Here is a 23,753-nt window from a genome sequence, read left to right as displayed (position 1 = left end):
GTAGCAGGATTGCTTGAGCCCAGGAGTTTGAGGTTGCACTCCATGGCACTCTACCTGGGGCAACAGAGGTAGACTCTATCTCAAAAAAAAAAAAATGTCATAATATAATAGAATAAATAGATTAGTAGTGAAAGGGGAAAGAGGACAACATAGTAAATGAAGCCAGGGTAAATTTAGTACTTGTAGTACTAAATTTCTAGTTCTTGGTCATTGCTAAGGATTGGTAGCAAATTTGACTCTGAGCTTCCTAATAACCAGAGCAAGGCCTGATCCAAGATTCAGAGTGTTCATTATTCATTTATTTATTCTTTCAACTAATAGTTTATTCCTGTTAACTGAATAGTCGGAAGACACATATGTATCTCTTATTCTAATATCTGAAGGAAATAGAGCTCATCTTAAACAATAAGGCTGGCTGCAGTGGTTCATGCCTATATTCCCGGCACTTTGGGAGGCTAAGGTGGGAGGATCCCTGAGTTAGGAGTTTGAGACTAGCCTGGGCAACTCCATCTCTACAAAAAAAAAAATTAGTCAGGTGTGGGGGTATGTACCTATAGTCCTAGCTACTCGGGAGGCTGAAGATTTGCTTGAGTCCAGAAATTAAAGGTTGCCATGAGCTTGATCACACCACTGCACTCTAGTTTGAGTGACAGAGCGAGACCTTGACTCTTAAACAAACAAAAAACCCAACAGATGACATTAGTGGTTGCCATAGTAAACTTGGTGACAGTGTCTTATGTCTTATTTACTTGGTTCTGCTACATCTAGCATCAGTGATTAGCTCAGACTAAGTATTATGGATTTACTGAATGAATTGGTAAGAAATTACTGCATTTTAGGATCTGATATAAAAACTTGGACAATGGAATGAGTTCAACAGTCATAAATACTGAATACCTGTAGTGTGTAGTTAGTACTGTGCTGAGCCTTGTGGAAGTTAGACATGAATACCTTATCACTTTATCCTCCAGGGGGATTTAAGAAAACCTGATAATACAAAGTATTATGTGATAATACTAAATTTGTAAGGACTGTGAGAGTTCAGCATAGGTTGGGCTCTTCAGTCTCCACACTGGTAAAATGGTGATAATAAATAGTACCTGCTCCATAGAGTTGTTGTGAAAATTAAGATATTAACATATGTAAAGCTCTAAGAAAAATACCTGGCTCATGGTAACCATTCCATAAATGTTAGTTGATAATGACATTCAAGGAAGACATCTTGGAGAAGGGGTGATTAGAGTTAGGTTTTTTTTTTTTTTTGAGACAGAGTCTCGGCTTTGTTGCCCAGGCTAGAGTGAGTGCCATGGCGTCAGCCTAGCTCACAGCAACCTCAAACTCCTGGGCTCAAGCAATTCTTCTGCCTCAGCCTCCCAAGTAGCTGGGACTACAGGCATGCACCACCATTCCCGGGTAATTTTTTCTATATATATTAGTTGGCCAATTAATTTATTTCTATTTATAGTAGAGACAGGATCTTGCTCTTGCTCAGGCTGGTTTTGAACTCCTGACCTCGAGCAATCCACCCGCCTCGGCCTCCCAGAGTGCTAGGATTAGGAGTTAGGTTCTTTAGATCCCTGTGCTCGTCTCTACCATAGTGCAGTTGGTGTCTTTATTTGATTCTTTATATGTTTCCCTTCTCTGACAGCTGCAAGTTTCTTAAGGGCATGTGCCATAACTTATTCATCTCCATATCCCCAATGCTGATGCTAGACCTGGCATAAGATAAATACCTAGTAAAGGTTTGTTGACTGAAGGTAAAGAGGAAGGAAGCAAACAAGTAAACGTGTTGGGAACCAAGCAGGCTTCCTTCTTTAATGACTGAGGAGGTTCTAGAGACATGCTTTCTAAGAGCCCTTTTTGGCTCTGAATTATATCTGACAGTATATTCCCTTGTTCTGTTGTACTTCCCCTATGCTACTGTCATTCCTTACTGCCATTATACCCTTGCTGGACTACTTCTGCTAACTTCTAAGCAAATGAAAGTAATGGTAGGTAGTTAATTCACAGCAATTGTCATCTTCTGGATCACTATTTCCAGTTTCTCAGTTGTTCATTGAACATCTTTGTCTCTGCTTGTTCAAAATGAGCATCATCTATCAGTGTTTACCACAGAAACTCCATACTTTCCCCTCATCAAGCCCTACATGCAAAGAATTTCTAAATTCTATCAGTTCTGAGTGCAAAGTATTTCCTCTGCTCTTTCCCCCTTTTCTGTTTCAGCTCTTCCTTTCTGGTTCAGACTTACATTTCCTTAATCTGGATAGCTGCTTTAAGACCTGTTTCTCTTCTGTCAATCCATCCATCATCTTCACATGAAATATCATTCTAAAATATAGATATGATTATATTACTTTGTTACTTTAATCCTCCATGGCATCTTCATAGCAATTCTTTATATTAAAGCATTTCCATTTTATAGATAAGGAGATATTTTTTTTTTTTTTTGTTTTCCTCCTCTCCAAGTAAGATAAGGAGATATTTACCTTCCTGTAGCAGATGGCCTTAAGTTGAAAAAGGTGAAATTAACACTCCTTACTCTTTTTTTTTTTTGAAACAGAGTCTTGGTTTGTTGCCCAGGCTAGAGTGAGTGCTGTGGCGTCAGCCTAGCTCACAGCAAACTCATGGGCTCAAGCAATCCTTCTGCCTCAGCCTCCCAAATAGCTGGGACTACAGGCATGCACCACCATGCCCAGCTAATTTTTTCTATATATATTAGTTGGCCAATTAATTTCTTTGTATTTATAGTAGAGATGGGGTCTCGCTCTTGGTCAGGCTGGTTTCGAACTCCTGACCTTGAACAATCCGCCTCTTCTCCCAGAGTGCTAGGATTACAGGCGTGAGCCACCACACCCGGCCTACTCCTTACTCTTTTGAGGCTCTCTAATGACCCTGCTAGAGCCCTAAATCTGGGAAAGGGACAGTCCAGAGGCTTGGGTCCCTGTGGACATTGTAGGTCTGGACCATTGACAAGGCATGTGATGAGCATGTTTTCCCAGGTGAAATAATGCTAAAGCCACTATTTATTGTGTTTACATGTGCTCAGGCAGAACATTCATTATATTATTTGATCTTCCCAACAATCCTAGGATATGGATACCACTAGTATTCCCACTGTATAGAAAAAGAAACAGGCCAGGCGCGGTGGCTCACGCCTGTAATCCTAGCTCTCTGGGAGGCTGAGGCAGGAGGATTGCTCAAGGTCAGGAGTTCAAAACCAGCCTGAGCAAGAGCGAGACCCTGTCTCTACTATAAATAGAAAGAAGTTAATTGGCCAACTTAAAAAAATAAATAAATAAATAAATAAAAAAAATATATATATATAGAAAAAATTAGCCGGGCATGGTGGTATATGCCTGTAGTCTCAGCTACTTGGGAGGCTGAGGCAGAAGGATTGCTTGAGCCCCGTAGTTTGAGGTTGCTGTGAGCTAGGCTGACGCCACGGCACTCTAGCCCAGGTACAGAGCAAGACCCTGTTTCAAAAAAAAAAAAAAAAAAAGAAACAGATTATAAGTAAGTTATCCAAGGCCTCACAGATGTTAAACTGTGACCTAAAAACTATGTTCTTGGCTGGGCATGGTGGCTCATGCCTAGTACTTTGAGAGGCTGAGGGTGGAGGATCACTTGAACTCAGGAGTTCGAAAGCAGCCTGAGCAAGAATCTCTACAAAAAATAGACACGTTAGCTGGGTATGGTGGTGCGCATCTGTAGTGCCAGCTACTCAGCACTTTGGGAGGCTGAGGCAGGAGGATCACTTGAGCCCAGGAGTTGGAGGTTGCAGTGAGCTATGATGATGCCACTGTACTCCAGCCCTGATGACAGAGTAAGACCCTATTTCAAAAACAAACAAACAAAAACCCCCCAAACCTATGTTCTTAACCATTATATGAAGTTTCTAGACAGCACTTTGTACATGTTGCTTTTTCAGGGACAGTGATGATTTTGTATGCTATACACTTGCTGTTGAGAATTTCCAGTCTAGTGGACTTTGTGGTTTGCTTCAAAGAACTAACATATTCTGATAGAACACCTTGACTCTATGGTTTCTGCAACAAATACCTACATTTCTTCAGATTCTCTTAGTATCCCTATGTCTTATGACAGATGAATCTAAAATGCCAAGGAAGATTTGTGACCAGCAAAAAGTGGGGAGGGGCTTTACAGGGACTATCTTGTCATACAGCTCATTTGTTCATTTGTCTTCTTTCTATCTAATTGTTCATCTATAAATACAGAGAATAGGATCAAGGTGATAAAGCAGAAAGCTTCAGTCTAAAGTCAGGAGGCTTGGATTTTGTTCAGGGCCCTGACCACGACCTTGTCTTGCTATATATTTCTGGAGTAGTCCCTTGTCTCCTCTGTACCCCAGTTTTCTCTTCTTAAAAAATAAAAAGCTTTTGGATGCTATTTTAGTCTATTTGGTGCTGCTGTAACAAAATACCTGAGACTGGATAATTTATAAAGAACAAAAATTTATTTTTTACAATTCTGGGGCCTAGGAAGTCCTAGGTCAAGGGAGGTTTGTTGTCTGGTCAGGGTTCAGTCTCTGCTTCTAAGATGGCACCTTGAATGCCGAGGAATGCTGTGTCCTCACATGGCAGTAGGCGGAAGAGCAAAAAAAAGGACAGACTTCTTCCATTAAGCCCTTTTATAAAGGCATTAATCCAGTCATGAAGGCAGAACCCTTGTGACCTAAACACCTCTCCAAAGGCCTCACTTCCCAGCACCGTTGCATTGGGGATTAAGTTTCCAACACATGAGTTTAGGGAGACACATTCAGACCATAGCAGATGCCACACCATAGACCTCTTCCAACTGGCTCTCTGCAATTAGACATGATAGATAATATGGAAGTTGTGCTTTTGAAAATGGCACCAGTATTTTTTTTTTTCTTTTTTGAGACAAACTCTCGCTTTGTTGCCCAGGCTACAGTGAGTGCCATGGCATCAGCCTAGCTCACAGCAAGCTCAAACTCCTGGGCTCAAGCAATCCTGCCTCAGTCTTGCGAGTAGCTGGGACTACAGGCATGCGCCATCATGCCCAGCTAATTTTTTCTGTATATATTAGTTGGCCAATTAATTTCTTTCTATTTATAGTAGAGATGGGGTCTGGCTTTTGCTCCGGCTGGTTTCAAACTCCTGACCTTGAGTGATCCTCCTGCCTCGGCCTCCCTGAGTGCTAGGATTACGGCATCATGGGCCTTTATCTGACTAAGAAGATAAAATCTGGCTTATATATTTGCATTGCAAATGTAACTTTTTGTACGAAACCTTTAAAGAGGGACTCTGGGGATTACTGATTTATAGTCTCTCTAGAAATCCCTGATTACTATTTCTTCTATCTGGGAGTGTTATAGAAAGTCTACCTGCAGCAATGCATTTGCAATAAATTATTAATATAACTTGACTTCAGAGGTATGTTATATAAGGTGGTTCTGAAATCCTAGTATCCAATCAATTTATTTAGCAAATATTTTCCAAGCACCTACTGTGTGCCTGACTTTGTGCTACGTATTAGCGAGAAGACTCTGATTAAGACAAACTGCTCTCATGGGCTTTACTGTCAGGAATGGGATGCAATTAATTATATTATAGTGTGATAAATACTGCAGAAGTTTCCTGGGGAAAGTAGCATCTAATTGAGCCTGAAAAGAAGAGTAAGAATTATTCAGAAGCTGAGAGCAGTCACATATGCCTATAGTCCCAGCTACCTAGGAGGTTGAGGCGGGAGGATCACTTGAGCCCAAGAATCCAGCCTGGGCAACATAGTGAGACTCTTATCTCTTAAAAAGAAAAAAAAAAAGAATTATGCAGACTAAAGGATAGGGAAGATGGGGAGAACACAGAAATGATGGAGGAGTATGGTATTGCAGACAAAGAAAACAGCATGAATAAAGACTCAGAGGCAAGAGAGTATGGCATGTTCAGGGAAGATCAAGTCTGCTGGATTGTAAAGTGTGATGGTAGAAAAATGCTATTTTGAAATTACAGCCAATTTAGGTATTACATCCGGATTGTGAAGCAGCATGATGTCCAGGAAAGAAAACTGGACTTGGGGCCTACAGATCTAGGTTTGATTTTCTAGTGTCTGTAAGACCTTGAACAAATCATTTAACTTCTATTTATTTATCTGCAAAATGGTAATTGTTAACTCTTGCACTATCTTTATAACCTATAAAAGTATTACACTGTGAAAGCTTTCCTTGACCCTTTAGCCAAGAAAAATGACATCCTCTCTCTGTTTTAAGTACTTTGTTCTATATAGCACCTTGTATTATAGTCAGTCTTACACATAACTATATCCTTGCTAAAAGATGAGCTCTTTTAAAGGGTAGAGAATTGGCACATAGTAAGTTCCAAGCACTGGTGCGGTTTAGTGAATAATGCCTGGGCTAGAGTGGGAGGTGCCTTAGAGGAAGGTGCCCTCTGAAATTTGTGTATTTTAAAAAACCTCTGAGGAGAAATTTTGTATTATTTGCAAGCATTTGCTTGAGAAACAATTTTGTAGTTTTTGATTAGCTAAAAAGCTATTTTCTTAAAGTTATTTTAATGGGCTGAATCCTCTGGTGGTTGAAACATGACATTTTATAGATGAACATCTCATTTCTAGGCAGGCACAAAAGCTGGTTGTTGAGCTTTTGCATTAAAAGATCTGTTAACTATGGAGGCCTTTCAGATAATTCAGATTCTCTTTGGCAGATTCCTAGAAATCAGAGTTTTCCATTTCATTTTGAAATTGAGACATCTTCTGAGATGAAATCTTATATGCAGAATTGTAAAATGCAGAAATCTAATGTGTAGTCCTATTACATTTAGCAGACAGTATAAAGAAGCTACTATAAAAATGGTTTTCTTGTGTATCATACATAGATAGAAATAAAAAAAATCCACCTCAATAGAATTTTTTTAAATTTGTTTAGTAAGAAGTTAATTTCTAAAGTGAAAAGAAACTTTTTATTCACCCATTTATTCATTCATTCATTCATTCATTCATTCATTCATCTAGTCAACAGATGCTTATCAAGCACCCTGCTTTCATGTCAGGGCATTTTTTCAGAATTCAGTAGTAAGTAAAACAGATACTGTTTCTTGATCTCGGGGTGCTTAAAATGCAACAGGAAGAAAAGAATTAGGCAAGCAAATTACAGCTACAATGAGTATTTATAACAGAAAAATTCACAGAGCTCTGGGATCATAAAATGGTTTTAAGCCATGCCCCATATTGCTTTCTGATATCCTAAATAAGAGCTGAGTGGATATAGTAGAGAAATGGGGACAGGAAAGATAATATCCCTACCATGTTTTCCCTCATTATATGCTCTAACCTTCCAGAACCACTCGATATTCTTTGAATGTGTCTTACTCTCTCATGGCGTAATTTTACGAATGGCCTTTCCTTCTCCTCTGTCTCTGTAGAATTCCAGTTATCATTCAAAACACAGATCAAATGACACATTCTTTTGAAATCTTCTATACCTCTCTTCCCAATTAAATATGATTGGGTTCAGCTATATACGTATAACAGAAATCTAAAATAGTAGTGGTTTAAAAATAGTGGATTTTATTTTCTCATGTAAAAAATACAGAGGTATGTGGTCTAGGGCTGAAATGTTCGTTCTTTCAAGTCTTCTGCCACCCATTCCCAAGGTCATTTCACGGAAAGGCTGCTGAGTTCCAATCATCATGTCCTAATTCTAGATAGCAGGAAAGGGTAAAGAGACAGGGAAGGAAAAGAAGAAAGGGCACCTTCCCCAGTTCACATACTTTCTTTTAAGCAGCCTTCCCAGAAGTTCTGCACAGTATTTCAATTATATCTTGTTGAGCAGAACTAATCAGATAGCCACACCTAACTACTACTGGGGAGGTTGGGAAATGGAAGCCTTTAACTGAGCATGTTGCCATCTAGTGGTAGTAACAGCATCCGCCCCCCCCCCCATTTAGTTCTTTAAATTCTAGCACTCCGTTTAACAACAGTACTACATTGCCATAAATTGCTAGTGTTCAAGGCTGTCTCCCTCATATAAATATGCCAGGGTTAGAAATTGTGCCCTGTTATCCCTGAATCCATAACATCTTACATAGGATATGGCACGGGAGTATCAGCTCATGTGTATAAAATGAAGGTGTTGAACTAAATGACTTAATCCCTTTTAGTTTGTAAAAAATCTGTGACTATTTTTGTTTTTTTTAGAGTCTTACTCCATCACCCCAGGTGGAGTGCAGTACTGTCATCATAGCTCATTGCAAACTAGAGTCTAGTGATCCTTTTGCTTCAGTCTCCCATGTAGCTGGAACTAAAAGGAGTGACACCATGCCTGGCTAATTTTTTCTGTTTTTCATGGAGACGGGGTCTTGCTCTTGCTCGGGCTGGTCTTGAACTCATGAGCTCAAGGGATCCTTCGGCCTCGGCCTCTAAGAGTGCTAGGATTATAGGTGTGAGCCACCATGCCTGGCCCTGTAACTATTTCTTGAATCACCAATTTGTATTTTTAGCAGCTTTGTTGAGATCTAATTTATATTTAATAAAATTCTCCCATCTTAAGTATGTAATTCAATACTTTTTACTAAATTTACAGAATTGTGCAACTATCATTAAAATCTAGTTTTTAGACCAAAGAAATCCCTTGCTCTTATCTGTAGTTCATCCTCATCCCTACTCTGAGTCCCAGATGACTAAAAATCTGTCTGCCTCTATAGATTTGCCTTTTTTGAACATTTCATATAAATGGAATCATACAGTATATGGTCTTTTGCTTTAGCTTCCTCCATTTGTCATAATTTTTCAAGGTTAATCCATGTTGTGTCATATATCAATGGTTTCTTCCTTTTTATTGCTGAAATTGATATTTGAAATTTTAAAATTTATTTTCTTAAGTGGTTGCTTTGGGATTAAATGTGCATCTTTTTTTTTTTTTTTTTTTGAGACAGAGTCTCGCTTTGTTGCCCAGGCTAGAGTGAGTGCCGTGGCATCAGCCTAGCTCACAGCAACCTCAAACTCCTGGGCTCGAGCAATCCTTCTGCCTCAGCCTCCCTGGTAGCTGGGACTACAGGCATGTGCCACCATGCCCGGCTAATTTTTTTTTTTTTTTATATATATATCAGTTGGCCAATTGATTTCTTTCTATTTATAGTAGAGACGGGGTCTCGCTCTTGCTCAGGCTGGTTTTGAACTCCTGACCTTGAGCAATCCGCCCGCCTCGGCCTCCCAAGAGCTAGGATTACAGGCGTGAGCCACAGCGCCCGGCCTTGTGCATCTTAATTTATTATAATTTATTCTTTATTATGATCTATTTCAAATAAAAAATAAATTAATTTCAGTACAATATAGAAACTTTGCTCCAATCCCACACACTTTTTCTTTGGACTCTCTTTTTTTTTTTAAAGACATAGTCTTGCTGTGTCTCCAAGGCTAGAGTGCAATGATGTCATCATAGTTCACTGCAACCTCAAACTCCTGGGCTCAAGTGATCCTCCTGCCTCAGTCTCCTGAGTAACTGGGACTAGAGATGTGAGCCACCACACCCAGCTAATTTTTCTATTTTTAGCAGAGATGGGGTCTTTCTCTTGTTCAGGCTAGTCTCCTGAACTCAAGCAATCCTCCTGCCTTGGCCTCCCAGAGTTTTAGGATTACAGGTATGAGGTGCTGCAACTGGCCTGGCCTTCAGTATTTCTGATAAGGAATCAGCTGTTAGCTAGGTGTGGTGGCTAGTGCCTGTAATCCTTACTCTTTGGGAGGCTGGCAGGAGGCTGGAAGGAGGATCCCTTTAGCCCAGGAGTTCAAGATCAGCCTGAGCAAGAGCGAGACCCCAAAAAATTAGCCAGGCATGGTGGCGTATGCCTGTAGTCCCAGCTACTGAGGAGGCTGAGGCAGAAGGATTGCTTGAGCCCAGGAGTTTGAGGTTGCTGTGTGCTAGGCTGACACCACAGCGCTCTAGCCTGGGCAACAGAGTGATGAGACTCTGTCTCAAAAAAAAAAAAAAAAAAAGAAAGAAAGAAAAAGAAGAGAAGAAGAAGCTTATGCTTGTAATCCTAGCACTCCGGGAGACTGAGGTGGGGGGATCGCTTGAGCTCAGGAATTGAAGACGACCAACCTGAGCAAGAGTGAAACTCTGTGTTTACTAAAAACAGAAAAATAAGCCGGACATTGTGGCACACACCTGTAGTCCCAGCTACTGGGGAGGTTGAGGCAGGAGGATGGCTTGAATCCAGGAGTTTGAGGTTGCAGTGAGCTATGATGATGCAGCTGCACTCTACCAGGCAACAGTGAGACTTTGTCTCAAAAAAAAAAAAAAATCAACTGTTAGTCTTATTGTTGTTCCCTTTTATCTGATGAGTTTTCTCGTGCCACTTTTGATAATTTCTCTTTGACTTTCAGTAGCTTTGCTATGATGTAACCAGATGTGGATATTTTTTGTGTTTATCCAATTTGGAATTCATTGTTTTTCTTGGATGTATAATTTAATGTTTGTTGTTGTTATTTTAATCAAATAGGAAAGTTTGGGGCCATTATATTTTTAATTAAATTTTTTTCCTACTTTTCTCCGTTCTGTGACTCCCTTTACTTGTATTTTGGTTTACTTGATAGCTTTCCACAGGTCTCTGAGACCATTTATTTTTCTCCATTTTTTTTCTTTTGTTTTTCAGATTGTGTAATTGATCTATCTTCAGTGATTCTTTTTTCTGTCAGCTCAGATTTGCTGTTGAACTCCTCTTGAATGATTAATTTCAGAATACAATTTCCATTTAGTTCTTCTTAGTTTTATAAATTCTATTTATTGATATTTTCTATTTGATGAGTAATCATCATACTTTCCTTTAATTCTTTTTTTTTTTTTTTGAGACAGAGTCTGGCTCTGTTGCCTGTGCTAGAGTGCCTGGCATCAGCCTAGCTCACAGCAACCTCAAACTCCTGGGCTCAAGCAAACCTTTTGCCTCAGCCTCCTGAGTAGCTGGGACTATAGGCATGTACCACTATGCCTGGCTAATTTTTTAGTTGTCCAGATAATTTCTTTCTATTTTTGGTAGAGACGGGGTCTTGCTCTTGTTCAGGCTGGTTTTGAACTCCTGATCTTGAGCGATCCTCCTGCCTCAGCCTCCCGGAGTGCTAGGATTACAGGCATGAGCCACCACGCCAGGCCCTTTAATTCTTTAAGTATGGTTTTCTTCAGTTCTTTTAATATTCATAATAGCTGCTTTGAAATATTTGCTGATTCCAACATTTGGGCCTCCTCAGACACAAAATGTATTGTCTCCTACTTTTTCTTCCCATAAATGGAACATACTTTATTGTTTCTTTGTATGTTTCATGATTTTTTGTTGTTGAAAACTACATATTTTAGATAATATATTGTAGCAACTCCTAATTCATATTTCCCCCTACTAGGAGGGGTCATTGTTGCTGGGATTTTTCCATTTAGTGACTTGCTTAAACTCTACTATAGAGTCTCTCTCCTTGTAGTGTGTGATTGCTGTTGTCTGTGGTCATATTTTTAAATTCTTCTTTTAAATTTTAAACTTGGCTTCCTAAAAGTTACCTCTGGGTTGGCATTAATTAGTGGTTGCCCAATTTTTGGTAGGGGGTTATGCTTACACCTTTGGCCAGGAAGGCTTCCACCCTTTGCTGATGGATCTATATATAGTTTGGAGAATGCATTCAAAGTTCAGGCAATTTCCAATTCTGCCCTAGCTTTTAGTTTGGTATATTCAGGGCCTTATAGTCACCTAGGGTCAGTAGATAAGAATACCTTCTCTAGTTTCTCCTTAGCAAATGTAAAGCCTTACAGACCACTAGGGATCTCATGAAAGTTGATTAAGACCCATGGTTGTTTTGTTCCCTAGAAATACCTTTTAAATTTCTGGTTTGTGTGCAGGTCTGTTGCCTGCCCCAATTATAGTACTATGACCTCAGACTAGCTACAGTAGTGGCCTTCCTGGATTATTTGCCATTGTTCCCCAGATTGTCTCACTGTTGTTTTTGACAATGACTCTGGGCATGAGATTTTCTATGCTCAGCTTCAAACAAATCAGCCCACTCTGGTACAGTAGTCCTTTTTGGCCTGGGCTAGCCTGCCCTGGTAGAATTAACCCCGGGGAGCTGGGGGTTGGGCAATAAGGGCAGTCCTAGGCTAAAATGCCAAACACTCTCTGTTTTTAATATGGTTCAGTAGTTTTTCTTTTTCTTTTTTTTGAGACAACGTCTCACTCTATTGTCCAGGCTAGAGTGCCGTGGCATCAGCCTAGCTCACAGCAACCTCAAACTCCTGGGCTCAAGCAATCCTTCTGCCTCAGCCTCCCGAGTAGCTGGGACTACAGGCATGCGCAACCATGCCTGGTTAATTTTTTCTATATATATTTTTAGTTGGCCAATTAAATTCTTTCTATTTATAGTAGAGACAGGGTCTTGCTCTTGTTCAGGCTGGTTGTGAACTCCTGACCTTGAGCGATCCTCCTGCCTCAGCCTCCCAGAGTGCTAGGATTACAGGCACTGTGACAGCCCAGTAATTTTTCTTGAATGAATATTTCTCACTTTGGTCAATTTTCAGAGACACGTAATGGTTGTTTTTTGACCATTTTTATCCAGTTTTATTTTTGCTTTTGGGGGAGAGGGTTTGCTGAGTACTTTGGCTATTCCAGAACTTCTGCCTTCTTCTATTAGCCTTGGCATTTTTATTTCTTTTTAACTGTTAAAATTTCCCAGCTAGACCATAACCTCTTTTTTTTTATTTTTTTGAGACAGAGTCTCACTCTGTTGTCCGGGCTAGAGTGCCATGGCATCAGCCTAGCTCACAGCAACCTCAAACTCCTGGGCTCAAGCAATTCTTCTGCTTCAGCCTCCTCAGTAGCTAGGACTACAGGCATGCGCCACCATGCCTGGCTAATTTTATATATATATATATTTCTGGTTGTCCAGCTAATTTCTTTCTATTTTTTTAGTAGAGATGGGGTCTTGCTCTTGCTCAGGCTGGTCTAGAACTCCTGAGCTCAAATGATCCTCCTGCCTCGGCCTCCCAGAGTGCTAGGATGACAGGTGTGAACCACCACGCCTGGCCACCATAACCTTTTTTGGGCAGATACTGTCTTTCTCTCTCCCCTACAGTATCTATCCCAGAAGGCATTAAACCTTTAGGCTTTAATTTCTTTATCTATCAAATGAAATTTATAATTTTTTCATTGCGTCAAAGGATCAAAGGAGATAATGGTTAAAATCTCATTGTAAACTATAAAGCACTATGTAAATGAAAAAAAATCTTTGAAAATTCCAAGGTAGTTTGCAAACTAAAACACAGATTTTAAACACTGCAGCCTGTTGTACAAATGGTACTTTCAAATATTCATCTTTAATCTCTGAGCTTTTCTTCTTATCATTTTATGGTGATAGATTTCGCTGCTGTTTTGAAAGAAATAGTTCGGGTGTTTTGAGGGCAGCTAGTGAGCCATTTGCAGAACAGTGGGAAGAAGGCTGGGAGTGAAAACCAGCTTCACCAGGAGGGAAGTCATTAGCACCTCTGTTTTCTCTCACACACATCATGCCACTGCTAGGCTTACCACTCCTTATTTTGCCCAATTCGAGTACCCAGTAGAGGTTTCTCTGGGCATTGGAAGTAGATGCTGGAGAGAAACCTTCTGTGTCGTTCTCATATCAGCACTACTGTCACATCATCATTGTTTACATCTGCATGCCACTTTACAGTTTGTGATCTCTGTTAATTCTCTCAGTACCCTGTGGGGAGAATGTTTAGAGGGAGCGTGTAACTTTTTTGATGACTCTGGCTGTGAGAACATTGTTTCCTTAAATTGAACTGAAATATATATACTTCCTTTAACTTTCGTCTTCAAGTTGTTCTAGCTTTAGTTTGTCAACTGATGGTAGTTTGATCTCGCTTGTTGCTTTGGGGTGGTTTGCCAGGGCTGCACATTGGGTACATTTCAGGTAGTTCTGTCCTCTGAAATTGACCAGTGGCATTTTTCCTTTTGCCTGTCTGATGGCCTTAGCTTCTCCTTGGGAACCCACCTTTTCTCCACCTCTCATTCCAGAACCTTGGACAGACTAATTAATCACAGAGCAGTTGTCATTAAGCCAGCTGTTCACTGCCTGCCTTCAATATTTGACTTGTTTCCTATACTAAAGTGCTACAGGAGAAGTTAATGACCTAAAAAATTGCCCATCTATCATGTAAACCTAGTTAAGAGGGAATTGTTGGATTTTTATGAAGTGTAAATAATATATTTGGAGACGTTTTCAAACACGTGTCAGCCTATGTGTAAGAAATGGCTTCCTAAACAAGGTGGGACAAATTGGCTGGCTCATAGAGCTTAATGACATATTTTCCATTAATCAGAATGGAGAATGTGCTTCATTAAGATAATTAAGAGAGCACACGTGCAGGTGATACTTATTGCACACAAATTTCCAAGTTTATTGCTTTCCCTTGAGTAAATTGAGAGAGAAATCCTGGCAGTGTTTCCTTGTTTGCATTAAAATGATCAATAGCAACAAATTTCTAGTTTTGTTTTTAAGCTACTAGTAACTACTATCTTGTCCTCTGTAGGTGCAAGGAGCAGGTGAGATATTTACTGCTCTTCCTTCCAGCAGTCTGTATGCTCATCACTAGGCTCCTGGGCGCCACCAGTAAACTGTAGAATTAGAAAGGACCTCAGAAATCTCAAATTAATTCATTTTATATCTGAACACTGAAGTCCAGAGAGCGGAAAGTGACTTGGCCAGTGCCACACAGTATGCTAGAGATGTCTGTGGGATAATGAGACTAATACTAAACTGAGAACCAACATGCCTGGGTTGACATTAGGCAAGTTATATAACTTCTCTGCTCCACAGTATCTTCATCTATAAAATGGGGAAAGTATTTAGCATAGGGCCAAGTACAAACAAATGGGCTTTTTGTTTAGTCCTTTTTCTACTGTACCATTATATACCATTATATACCTGCTTAAAGGTATATAATGATTATAGAGGAGAAGGATTATAGAGGAGAATGATTATAGAGGAATTATAATGATTATATAAAGATTATAGAGGAGAAGCTGATGTCAGGGAGAATGGGCAATTAATAACCAATGCTATTTTCTTTGTTTTTTCTTTTTTTCTGTAGGATCCTCAGTCTTCCACAATGAACCCTGTTTACAGCCCCGTGCAGCCTGGGGCTCCTTATGGCAACCCTAAGAACATGGCCTACACGGGTGAGTGATGTGAGAATAGCTCTCGTTTTGAGAAATGGTGGTTAAGGATGTTATCAAATAACTTGCTGAATGACTTTTCATGTATGAAACACCAAAAGGACACTTTTGGAGATGTGTATTATACTTCCAAAAGTCCTAGTAAAGCTTGAGAACTTGGAAAAGATAGTTTGAGGAACAGCAAGAGTTGGAAATGACATTTTTGAGACTAAGGATCATTGAATTTTTAACTAGTGGGAAGGAAAGGAGGTAACATTTATTTATTGAGTACTTACCATGGGCATGGCCTGTGCTGGTCGCTTTCACATACGTTATTTCACTTTATCCTTAAAGCAGTTCTACACAGTATAGCTTATTATCACCATTTCATAGATGAGAAAATCATAGTAGTCACAAAGCAAAACAGAATTAGATATTTGAACCCAGGTCTGATGATTCTGAAGGCTAATCTCTTTTCTGAGCTGCATACCAAGCTGTTTTTTACTTCTACTTTTATGTATGTTGGCATTCTGTCTGGAATGCCATTGTCCCCTGGCAACTTTACCTTTTTCCTTAAGAACGCAACTCTGAACTCAGTGCTTTTCCAGAAAGCATTCTTTCCCTTACTTGACTTTAGGCAAGTTTTCTAATGTTTTAGCACCTGGGGTTCTCATGTATAAAATGAGGACAGTAGTGTTATTTCATTTCATAGAGCAGTTGTAAAAATTATGTGAGCTAGTGTAAGTTACTGGGCAAATAATACCTGGCACAAAGTGAGTGCTTAATAATGGTTATTATTATTTACAAATAAATAAAGGTGGATAGCATGGATGGCAATGGAAGTGAATGAGAAAAGTATGTAAGTTGCCTGGCATGGTGCTTAACATTAACACATCATAAGCCCTCAAAAATATTAACGAATATAAATCAAGGTGGAGGTAATAGTATAAATAAACACATAGAGGTTAAGAAGGTATGGTCAATTCTTGGCTATACTGACTATAGGCAACACTTGAGCCTCACTGGAGTAAAGAGTAGAAGAGGGGAGAAGTGGGAAAGGAGATTCAAAAAGTAGATTAAAAGTCTTGGTGGCAGGACTAGGGGTAAGGGGATGGGAGAGTTTTGCCCCCAAAGAGAGTCATTGGCAGTGAGTGGAAGATGTGGAATGTACCAGTTTCTTCTTAATAATTCCTCGTTGTGTACTTTACTATGTGTGCTGAATAGACTCCTAAGACTGCAAGTGGAGAGATCTCAGGGACCCCATTGTCTGGTTGTTTCCAAACTTTGTTCTACAAGAACATTAGGAAGAGTGTTTCAGAGAGTCCTCAAATATTTGATTTGAGTTTTCAAAAATTGAGAACTGTTTTTATAAAACACACATACAGGTAAGAGGATCAGTGTGTTAACTTAAGCTTCTAAGAATGCATGTTAATTAAAAAACAAACAAACTGCTACTGTCAGGTTTCAGTCTAGTTTCTTGATGTGCTCATGGCTGAAGGAAGAATGACCAGACAGACCAAAGTATGGCAAACACAAAAATGAAGTTTATTGAGGAGAGAAAGATAGGATTATAGAATAAGAGCATGATATAGGTTTACAGAGTGTGATACATATGCCACATATGACAGCTGGACTCATTGTGGCAGTGGAGGGAGAACAAAAGGAAGGGCAAAAAAAGGGGCTGGTTATGGTCTACATCTTATTTTATAGTGCCCTGATTGGGACCTCCCTAGTGTTTCAGAGGTCACCATAGAACCAATTTGATTGGACAGTTGGGAGTTGCATGACCTGTCTTGCTACGTATGTGGGTTGTTCTTTGACAATTTCCAGACTATAGTACCTGTGCTGTTTAGCCCTTGGGCTAGAGAGTCCTCTGCATTCTTTTGCAGTTGGCACACTGAGTTATGATTGGCAGATTCATAGGGTATTCCCTCCTCCCCACAGGTATGGCAGTCTCTTAGGGTGGGGCAGGACCAAAATGGGGTCCCGGGGCCCAGGCTTGTTTTTCTTCCCAAGTGGGGCCATTGCACCAAGGCAACAGTACCCAATTTCATCCCTAGGAGATCTGGAATCCCTCTCTAACTATCTAAACTATTTACATCTGCTTATGGTTTTAAATCAGGATTTTCTCAATGCCATGCAACTAAATTAACATTCAGAAATATAGTGCTTCCCATCTCTTTGAATGAGGAAATAAAAGGAAAAAACCCAAAGGAATCAAAGAAATAAAAATTTAAAAAACAAAGAAAACATAAGAAATATATTAGAAGTTGAGCCTGATTTAGCTGTAGCTGTTATCTCTAACTCTCAGGTTCATGTTTGTGTTTATCATAACAGCTTCATTATTCTTATTATTTAACCTTAAAAATAAATATTTTCTGTTTGGACTTCTATCATACATTTATTCTAATAAAGTTAATTTCTAGTAACAAAGACCCATGGAGCAGTACCTCATAACTTCTATCATACATTTATTCTAATAAAGTTAATTTCTAGTAACAAAGACCCATGGAGCAGTACCTCATACCTTATTAACTCTGGGAACTTGTTGCTTTTCCCCTTCCCAGTTCAGGGTGTTCAGCAATCTAAGTTCCTTTCCCAGAGGGGACTGAACTGCTTTGGCAGACAGAGCCCAGAGGAATCCTGCCTGGGTTTGGTTTCCTATTTGCTGTGATCTTGGCTGCTTTCATTCTCAATGAATTGCTAAACTAGAGAAGGAAGGGAACAGTTGCATTTAGTTGATTTGCACAAAGAAGATTAGGCAGTGTGATATATTAGAAAAGGAACAGACCTTGTTTCTGTTCAGCACATAGTAGAACTTCGTAATGTGTTTTGATTGAATGAATAATAACCAAGTTTAAATCCAGCTCTGTCTAATAATGGCTGGGTGACTTTGAACAACTTGCCTAACTTTCCTAAACTTAATTTCTTTGATAAACTGGAATAATATTATCTATTTCATAGAACAGTTAGAATTAAATGAGATAATTTGTACTTCTCTAGAGGAAGGGAGGATCTTTTTTGTTTCTACTAATCACCAAGGAATATTATCAGCCTAGAACTGTGTTTTAAATTAATTTCCTTGCTAGAGATTCTAGGACCACACAAGTGGTATAAATTCTACACAAATAGTTTAAATTCAGACTTCACACAGATCAATCTTTCACATTTGTAGGGAGACGTTTTCTTTTTTAACCCAAGTTTCTCTGTTGTATCTCTGTACTTCTGGTTAGATTTTTTTTTTTTTCAATTGACGGTAAGACTTCTCTAAGATACCAGCTTGATACAGGGAAATTTGAGGTCTAGCTCTTGGCCTCTCCAGTGCCTACAGCCTATCTCCTACTCTTGATGGCTGTAAAAAGCAAGATTCCCTGATCTTTAGTTTCCCCTTCATTTTTTGACCACTAGAGATTTTCTTTTCTTTCTTAAAATCTCAACCCTGCCTATGAGTGAGATGTTTGTTACACTTTATCCAGCTTTTCTAGATGTTGTGCAATAGGCAGATTTTCATGTTATCTTTTCTTTTATATTGATAGAAATGGAAGATCCATTTATCCAAGTGAGATAAGTTGTAAACAAATGCCAAATGTAGTGTATTAAACATTTGTTATTATTGTTAGTAGCAGTACTAGTTATGTTAAACAGTATTGATTACCATTCGGTAAGAGCATGCTAGGTACTATATATATTAATTATAATCTTATTAATCATAAATCTTATAATACTCTTCTATTATAGATAAAGATACTATGGCAGTTTAATTCAGGTCATGTGACTTGGCCAATGTACATAGCTTATAAGGGATGAGGAAAGATTTGAACTTGGGTCTTTTTTTCATTCTTTCCTTTTTTTTTTTTTCTGAGACAGAATCTTGCTCTCTTGCCCAGGCTAGAGTGCCGTGGCATCAGCCTAGCTCACAGCAACCTCAAATTCCTGGGCTTAAGGGATCCTCCTGCCTCAGCCTCCTGAGTAGCTGGGACTACAGGTGTGCATTATGACTGCCCAGATAATTTTTTCTATTTTTAGTAGCAATAGGACCTCACTTTTTCTCAGGCTGGTCTTGAACTGAGCTCAACTGATCCTGGTGCCTCAGCCTTCCAGAGTGCTAGGGTTACAGGCACTAGCCATGACACCTGGCCTGAACTCAGGTCTTTATGATTTCAGAATATATGTGCTTTCTGTTATAGCAAGCCTAATTTGTCTTAGAATATGTGCTCTTTTCACTGTTCACAGTGATAAACTAGGAAAAGCGTTGTCTTTTCAGTTTTTAAGACTAGGGAGCCTTCCCTTTGAAGAGCTAGAAGCCTGTTCCTGCCCAGCAGTTTATGGTAGGTTCAGTGGGGCTAAGTGGAAGGGATCAAGTCATTTTTAATATAGTTTGCCTCAGAGGCAATGGGATAGTGGCCAGAGGGAACAGAGGGATCAGAAACACTGCTGATTTAAAATTCTCTTAGAAATCTTAAGATGGGAAATAAAATATAGCTTTGCAATACAGTATATTGTAGTAAGCAGCTGTCTTCTAGCCAATTGAAGGTGTTCTTTCTCTCTCTGTCCTTTTTAAAGCTACTTTACTGAGTACTTACTGTGTGCTGAAAACTGAGCTCAGTATTTTACAGATAATATCTATCTTTACACTTGCAACAATCCTATGACATGATTATAACTAGCTTCTTGTACAGCTTGGAAAAGAGAATTTAGAGGATGTTATATGCCATATACTTTAAAATGCTTAAGCATAGGCTGGGTGCAGTGGCTCACGCCTGTAATCCTAGCACTCTGGGAGGCCGTGGCAGGAGGATCGCTTGAGGCCAGGAGTTTGAGACCAGCCTGAGCAAGAGCAAGACCCTGTCTCTACTAAAAAATAGAAGAAAAAAATTAGCCGGGCAACTAAAAATAGAAAAAATTAGCTGGGTGTGGTGGCAAGCACCTGTAGTCCCAGCTACTTGGGAGACTGAGGCAGGAGGATTGCTTGAGTCCAGGAGTTTGAGGTTGCTGTGAGCTAGGCCGATGACATGGCACTCTAGCCTGGGCAACAGAGTGATACTGTCTCAAAAAATTAAAATTAAATAAAATGCTTAAGCCTAGATTGTGTTATGAACTGAATGCTTGTGTCCCTCTAAAATTTGTATATTAAAGCTCTAACCCTCAATGGGATGGTAATTGGAGAGATGGAGCCATTGTAGGTTTAGATGAGATCATGAGGGTGGGACCTCATAGGATGGGATTAGTACCCTTGGAAGGAGAGGGAAGGAACACCAATGCTCACTCTTTTACATGACGACACAGCAAGAAGGTTGGCATCTACAAGCCCGGAAGAGAGTCCTTACTAGAACCTGACCCCTGATATTGGACTTCCAGTCTATAGAACTGTGAGAAATAAATGTCTGTTGTTTAAGCCACTCAGTCTATGGCAAGGGTCCTCAAACCTTTTAAACAGGGGGCCAGTTCACTGTCCCTCAGGTCGTTGGAAGACCGGACTATAGTTTAAAAAAAACTATGAACAAATTCCTATGCATATTGCACATATCTTATTTTGAAGTAAAAAAAGAAACGGGCAAAAACACCTGCATGTGGCCCACGGGCTGTAGTTTGAGGACGCCTGGCTATGGTATTTTGTTGTGGCAGCCCACACTGACTAAGACAGATAGATAGTAAGTACTGTGAATACTAGAAAATACTGTCACCTAGATTCACCATTACAATGGGCTCTTTATAGACTGGGGCATTTCTTTTCCAAAGTAGAATTTTGGAATGTAGTAAAACCTAAACATTCTTCTCTTTTCTTTCCTCTTTTTCTTGTTTGCTTTTCTTAAAATGTTCTAATGGTATCAGTGTCCAGGTATCACTCGAATGAGGATAAGTTCAGTACTTGTCCCCACCACAGTTTGGTATTTGTCTCCATGGTGGAATTAAGAACAAGGACAAGTGGTTTGAAGAGAAGGAAAGGGAAGTTTATTTTTTTTTTTTGAGACAGAGTCTCACTTTGTTGCCCAGGCTAGACTGAGTGCTGTGGCATCAGCCTAGCTCACAGCAACCTCAAACTCCTGGGCTCAAGCAATCCTTCTGCCTCAGCCTCCCGAGTAGCTGGGACTACAGGCATGCGCCACCATGCCCAGCTAATTTTTTCTATATATATTAATTGGCCAATTAATTTCTTTCTATTTATAGTAGAGACGGGGTCTCGCTCTTCTTCAGGCTGGTTTGAACTCCTGACCTCGAGCAATCAGCCCTTCTCCGCCTCCCAGAGTGTTAGGATTACAGGTGTGAGCCACCACGCCTGGCCTAAGGGAAGTTTATTAATTTGCTGGTAAATGAGAATGGCAGACTCTTGTTTTAAAGTACTATATTCCTTCCTATAAGCAGAAGTACAGAGCTTTTAAAGAGGGGTTTTCAGCTCCAGGTTATTGCTGCTTAACTATAGTTGATGGTCCTGATCAACCTTATCTCCTGTGAAGATAATCTCAATCTCATGACCTCTACCCTCTGTCTGGACAATTCTGTTGAGCCATCTCCTGTGGTACAAAAAACAAAGAACATTCCTCTGCCCCTCTGATTACTGGCCTCAGACAGGGCTGCAGGTTTTAATTCCCAAAAAGAGTATGCGTGTGCTGGAGGGGAGGGGGAGCAGTTAAAGAGACAACTTTAAAACAACAACTTTACTCTTTTTTCAGGCTGTTTCCCCTGTTACAAAAAGATGTTGTTCAGAATATGTTGGAATTGGGTCTAGAATCTAAATCTCCACGTTCTGAGTCTGTATATTCATTGTCTCAGTACCACAGAATAAAAAGCAAAGTTTTATCCATCTTTCTCTACATACTGTCCTGGCCACTTCCCACTATTCTGCTGACCCACACCAATTCAAGTACTCTCTCTCTGGTTCCTGGGAATTTCCTGGTTTCAGCCAATAGCAAACATAGGTCCAAATGCTACAAATACCCCAACAAAAGATATCACCCTCAGTTTAGAAGGTTAGGAAATTGATCTTTTCAAAGACTTTACTCTCTTTTTTTCACCAATGGTTTTTTTTTTTTTTCTAGAATGCTGCTTTTGCTTAAAAGAAGTCAATTTAAGAAGCAGATTTGTATTTGTATCTAACACAACAATTTATTACGCAGAGGAGTAAGATTAAAAAGTAAAATCTTTCTCTTCATTGATTCAAGCCCTGCCCAATTCAGTCTCCTTTGTAAGGATCACCTAGTGTAGGTTTTAAGATTAACTGGCATTTGTATTTCATTTATTCTTTGCAAAGAACTTTTGTGGGTTTTTCCTCCCTCATATTTTTTCTTATAACAACTCTGGGAGCTAGCTCTTATTTTCCGGATGAAATGACGGGATCAGCTTCCCCAAGGTTACACTGTATAATATAGCCCCAACTAACCCTAGATTTTCTGAGTTGCAAACTAAGCACTTTTACTGCTCTAGCATGCGTTGTTGTATCTTGGACACCACAGTGATTAGGATCTCAGATAAGCCTGGAAAATGGATTCTGATTCCTGAAACTGCTCTAGGAAAACCCCCTTTGAAGTTCAAACTAATCTCTTTTGCTCAGAAAAGACCTCTCCTAACTTACTTTCTCACCTGTAATTGAAGAAGAGCCTCTAAAGAGAATTCTTATTAACTATTCTCACTATAGTTATGAGTTATCTCCTTATTGTTATATCCAATGGATCCTTTTCAGCCCTCATCCTAATTTGACACCTCTATATCATTTAACACCCCTGATCCTTCTCTTCTTGAAGTAAACTTTCCTTGCTTTTCCTTGACTCCTAATTTTCATTGACCATAATTTTTCTGTTTATTTTTCAGTTTCTTTTTCCTTTTTTCCTCTCCAGATGTTCCCGAATCTGTCTTTTTTCTGGCTCTTCTTCCCTGGCTTACCCATTAAAAGTTGATGTTGGCTGGGTGCCAGTGACTTATACCTATAATCCCAGCACTTTGAGAAAAAGTGGGGTAAGTCTTGAGACCAGGAATTCAAGATCAGGCGGGACAACATACTGAGACTGTGTCTCTACAAAATATAAAAAATTAGCTGGATGTGGTGGTGTGTGCCTGTAGTCCTAGCCACTTGGGAGGCTAAGGTGGGAGGATCCCTTGAGGCCAGGAGTTTGAGCTTACAGTGAGCTGTGATTGCACCACTACATTCCAAGCCTGGGCTGTGTGAGTGAGACCCTGTCCCTTAAAAAAAAAAAAAAAAAAAAGTTGGTGTTGCCCAAGGACCCAGTTTCTCTTCTTCCTGAGCCTCAGCTACTGTTTGTAGGCCGATGTTTCATGAACTCTAGCTCTGTGGCAAACCACCCTTCTGAGCTGCAGACTAGTTTATCGAGCTGTCTTCTGAACATCTCTTCCATGAATGTCTCATACTTTGCTTAGACTTAATTATGTCTAAAACAGAGCTTGTTATCTTACTTTTTCCCTATAACCCATTTTTCTTTTTATCAATTTGTGATTGGTACCACCACTACCTGTTCCCTCAGATCAGAAAGTATCATCCTTGATACCCTTTCTCTTTGGCCTTCTAAAACCAGTCATTAAATCCTGCCTTATAAAAAAAAACTGTGGGCCGGCTTGGTGGCTCACGCC

The 23,753-nt window shown here is 39.7% G+C and overlaps 1 protein-coding gene across 2 annotated transcripts in view; it reads left to right on the top strand.

Annotated features, from left to right (window-relative positions):
* Positions 1–23,753, top strand: part of FAM168A (family with sequence similarity 168 member A) — a 192,212-nt gene that overhangs the window by 96,536 nt on the left and 71,923 nt on the right. For both annotated transcript variants that reach the window (XM_012744927.3, XM_012744926.3), the window contains exon 2: positions 15,110–15,197. In XM_012744927.3, coding sequence (XP_012600381.1) covers positions 15,128–15,197 — 70 coding nt within the window. In that variant the 5' untranslated portion in view covers positions 15,110–15,127. The remainder of the gene's footprint in view (positions 1–15,109; positions 15,198–23,753) is intronic.

This window comes from Microcebus murinus, chromosome 4, assembly GCF_040939455.1.
Source record: "Microcebus murinus isolate Inina chromosome 4, M.murinus_Inina_mat1.0, whole genome shotgun sequence".
In the NCBI taxonomy this organism is placed as follows: Eukaryota; Metazoa; Chordata; class Mammalia; order Primates; family Cheirogaleidae; genus Microcebus; species Microcebus murinus.
Note: the sequence above shows the minus strand (reverse complement) of the source record. Positions and strands in the feature narration are given on the sequence as shown.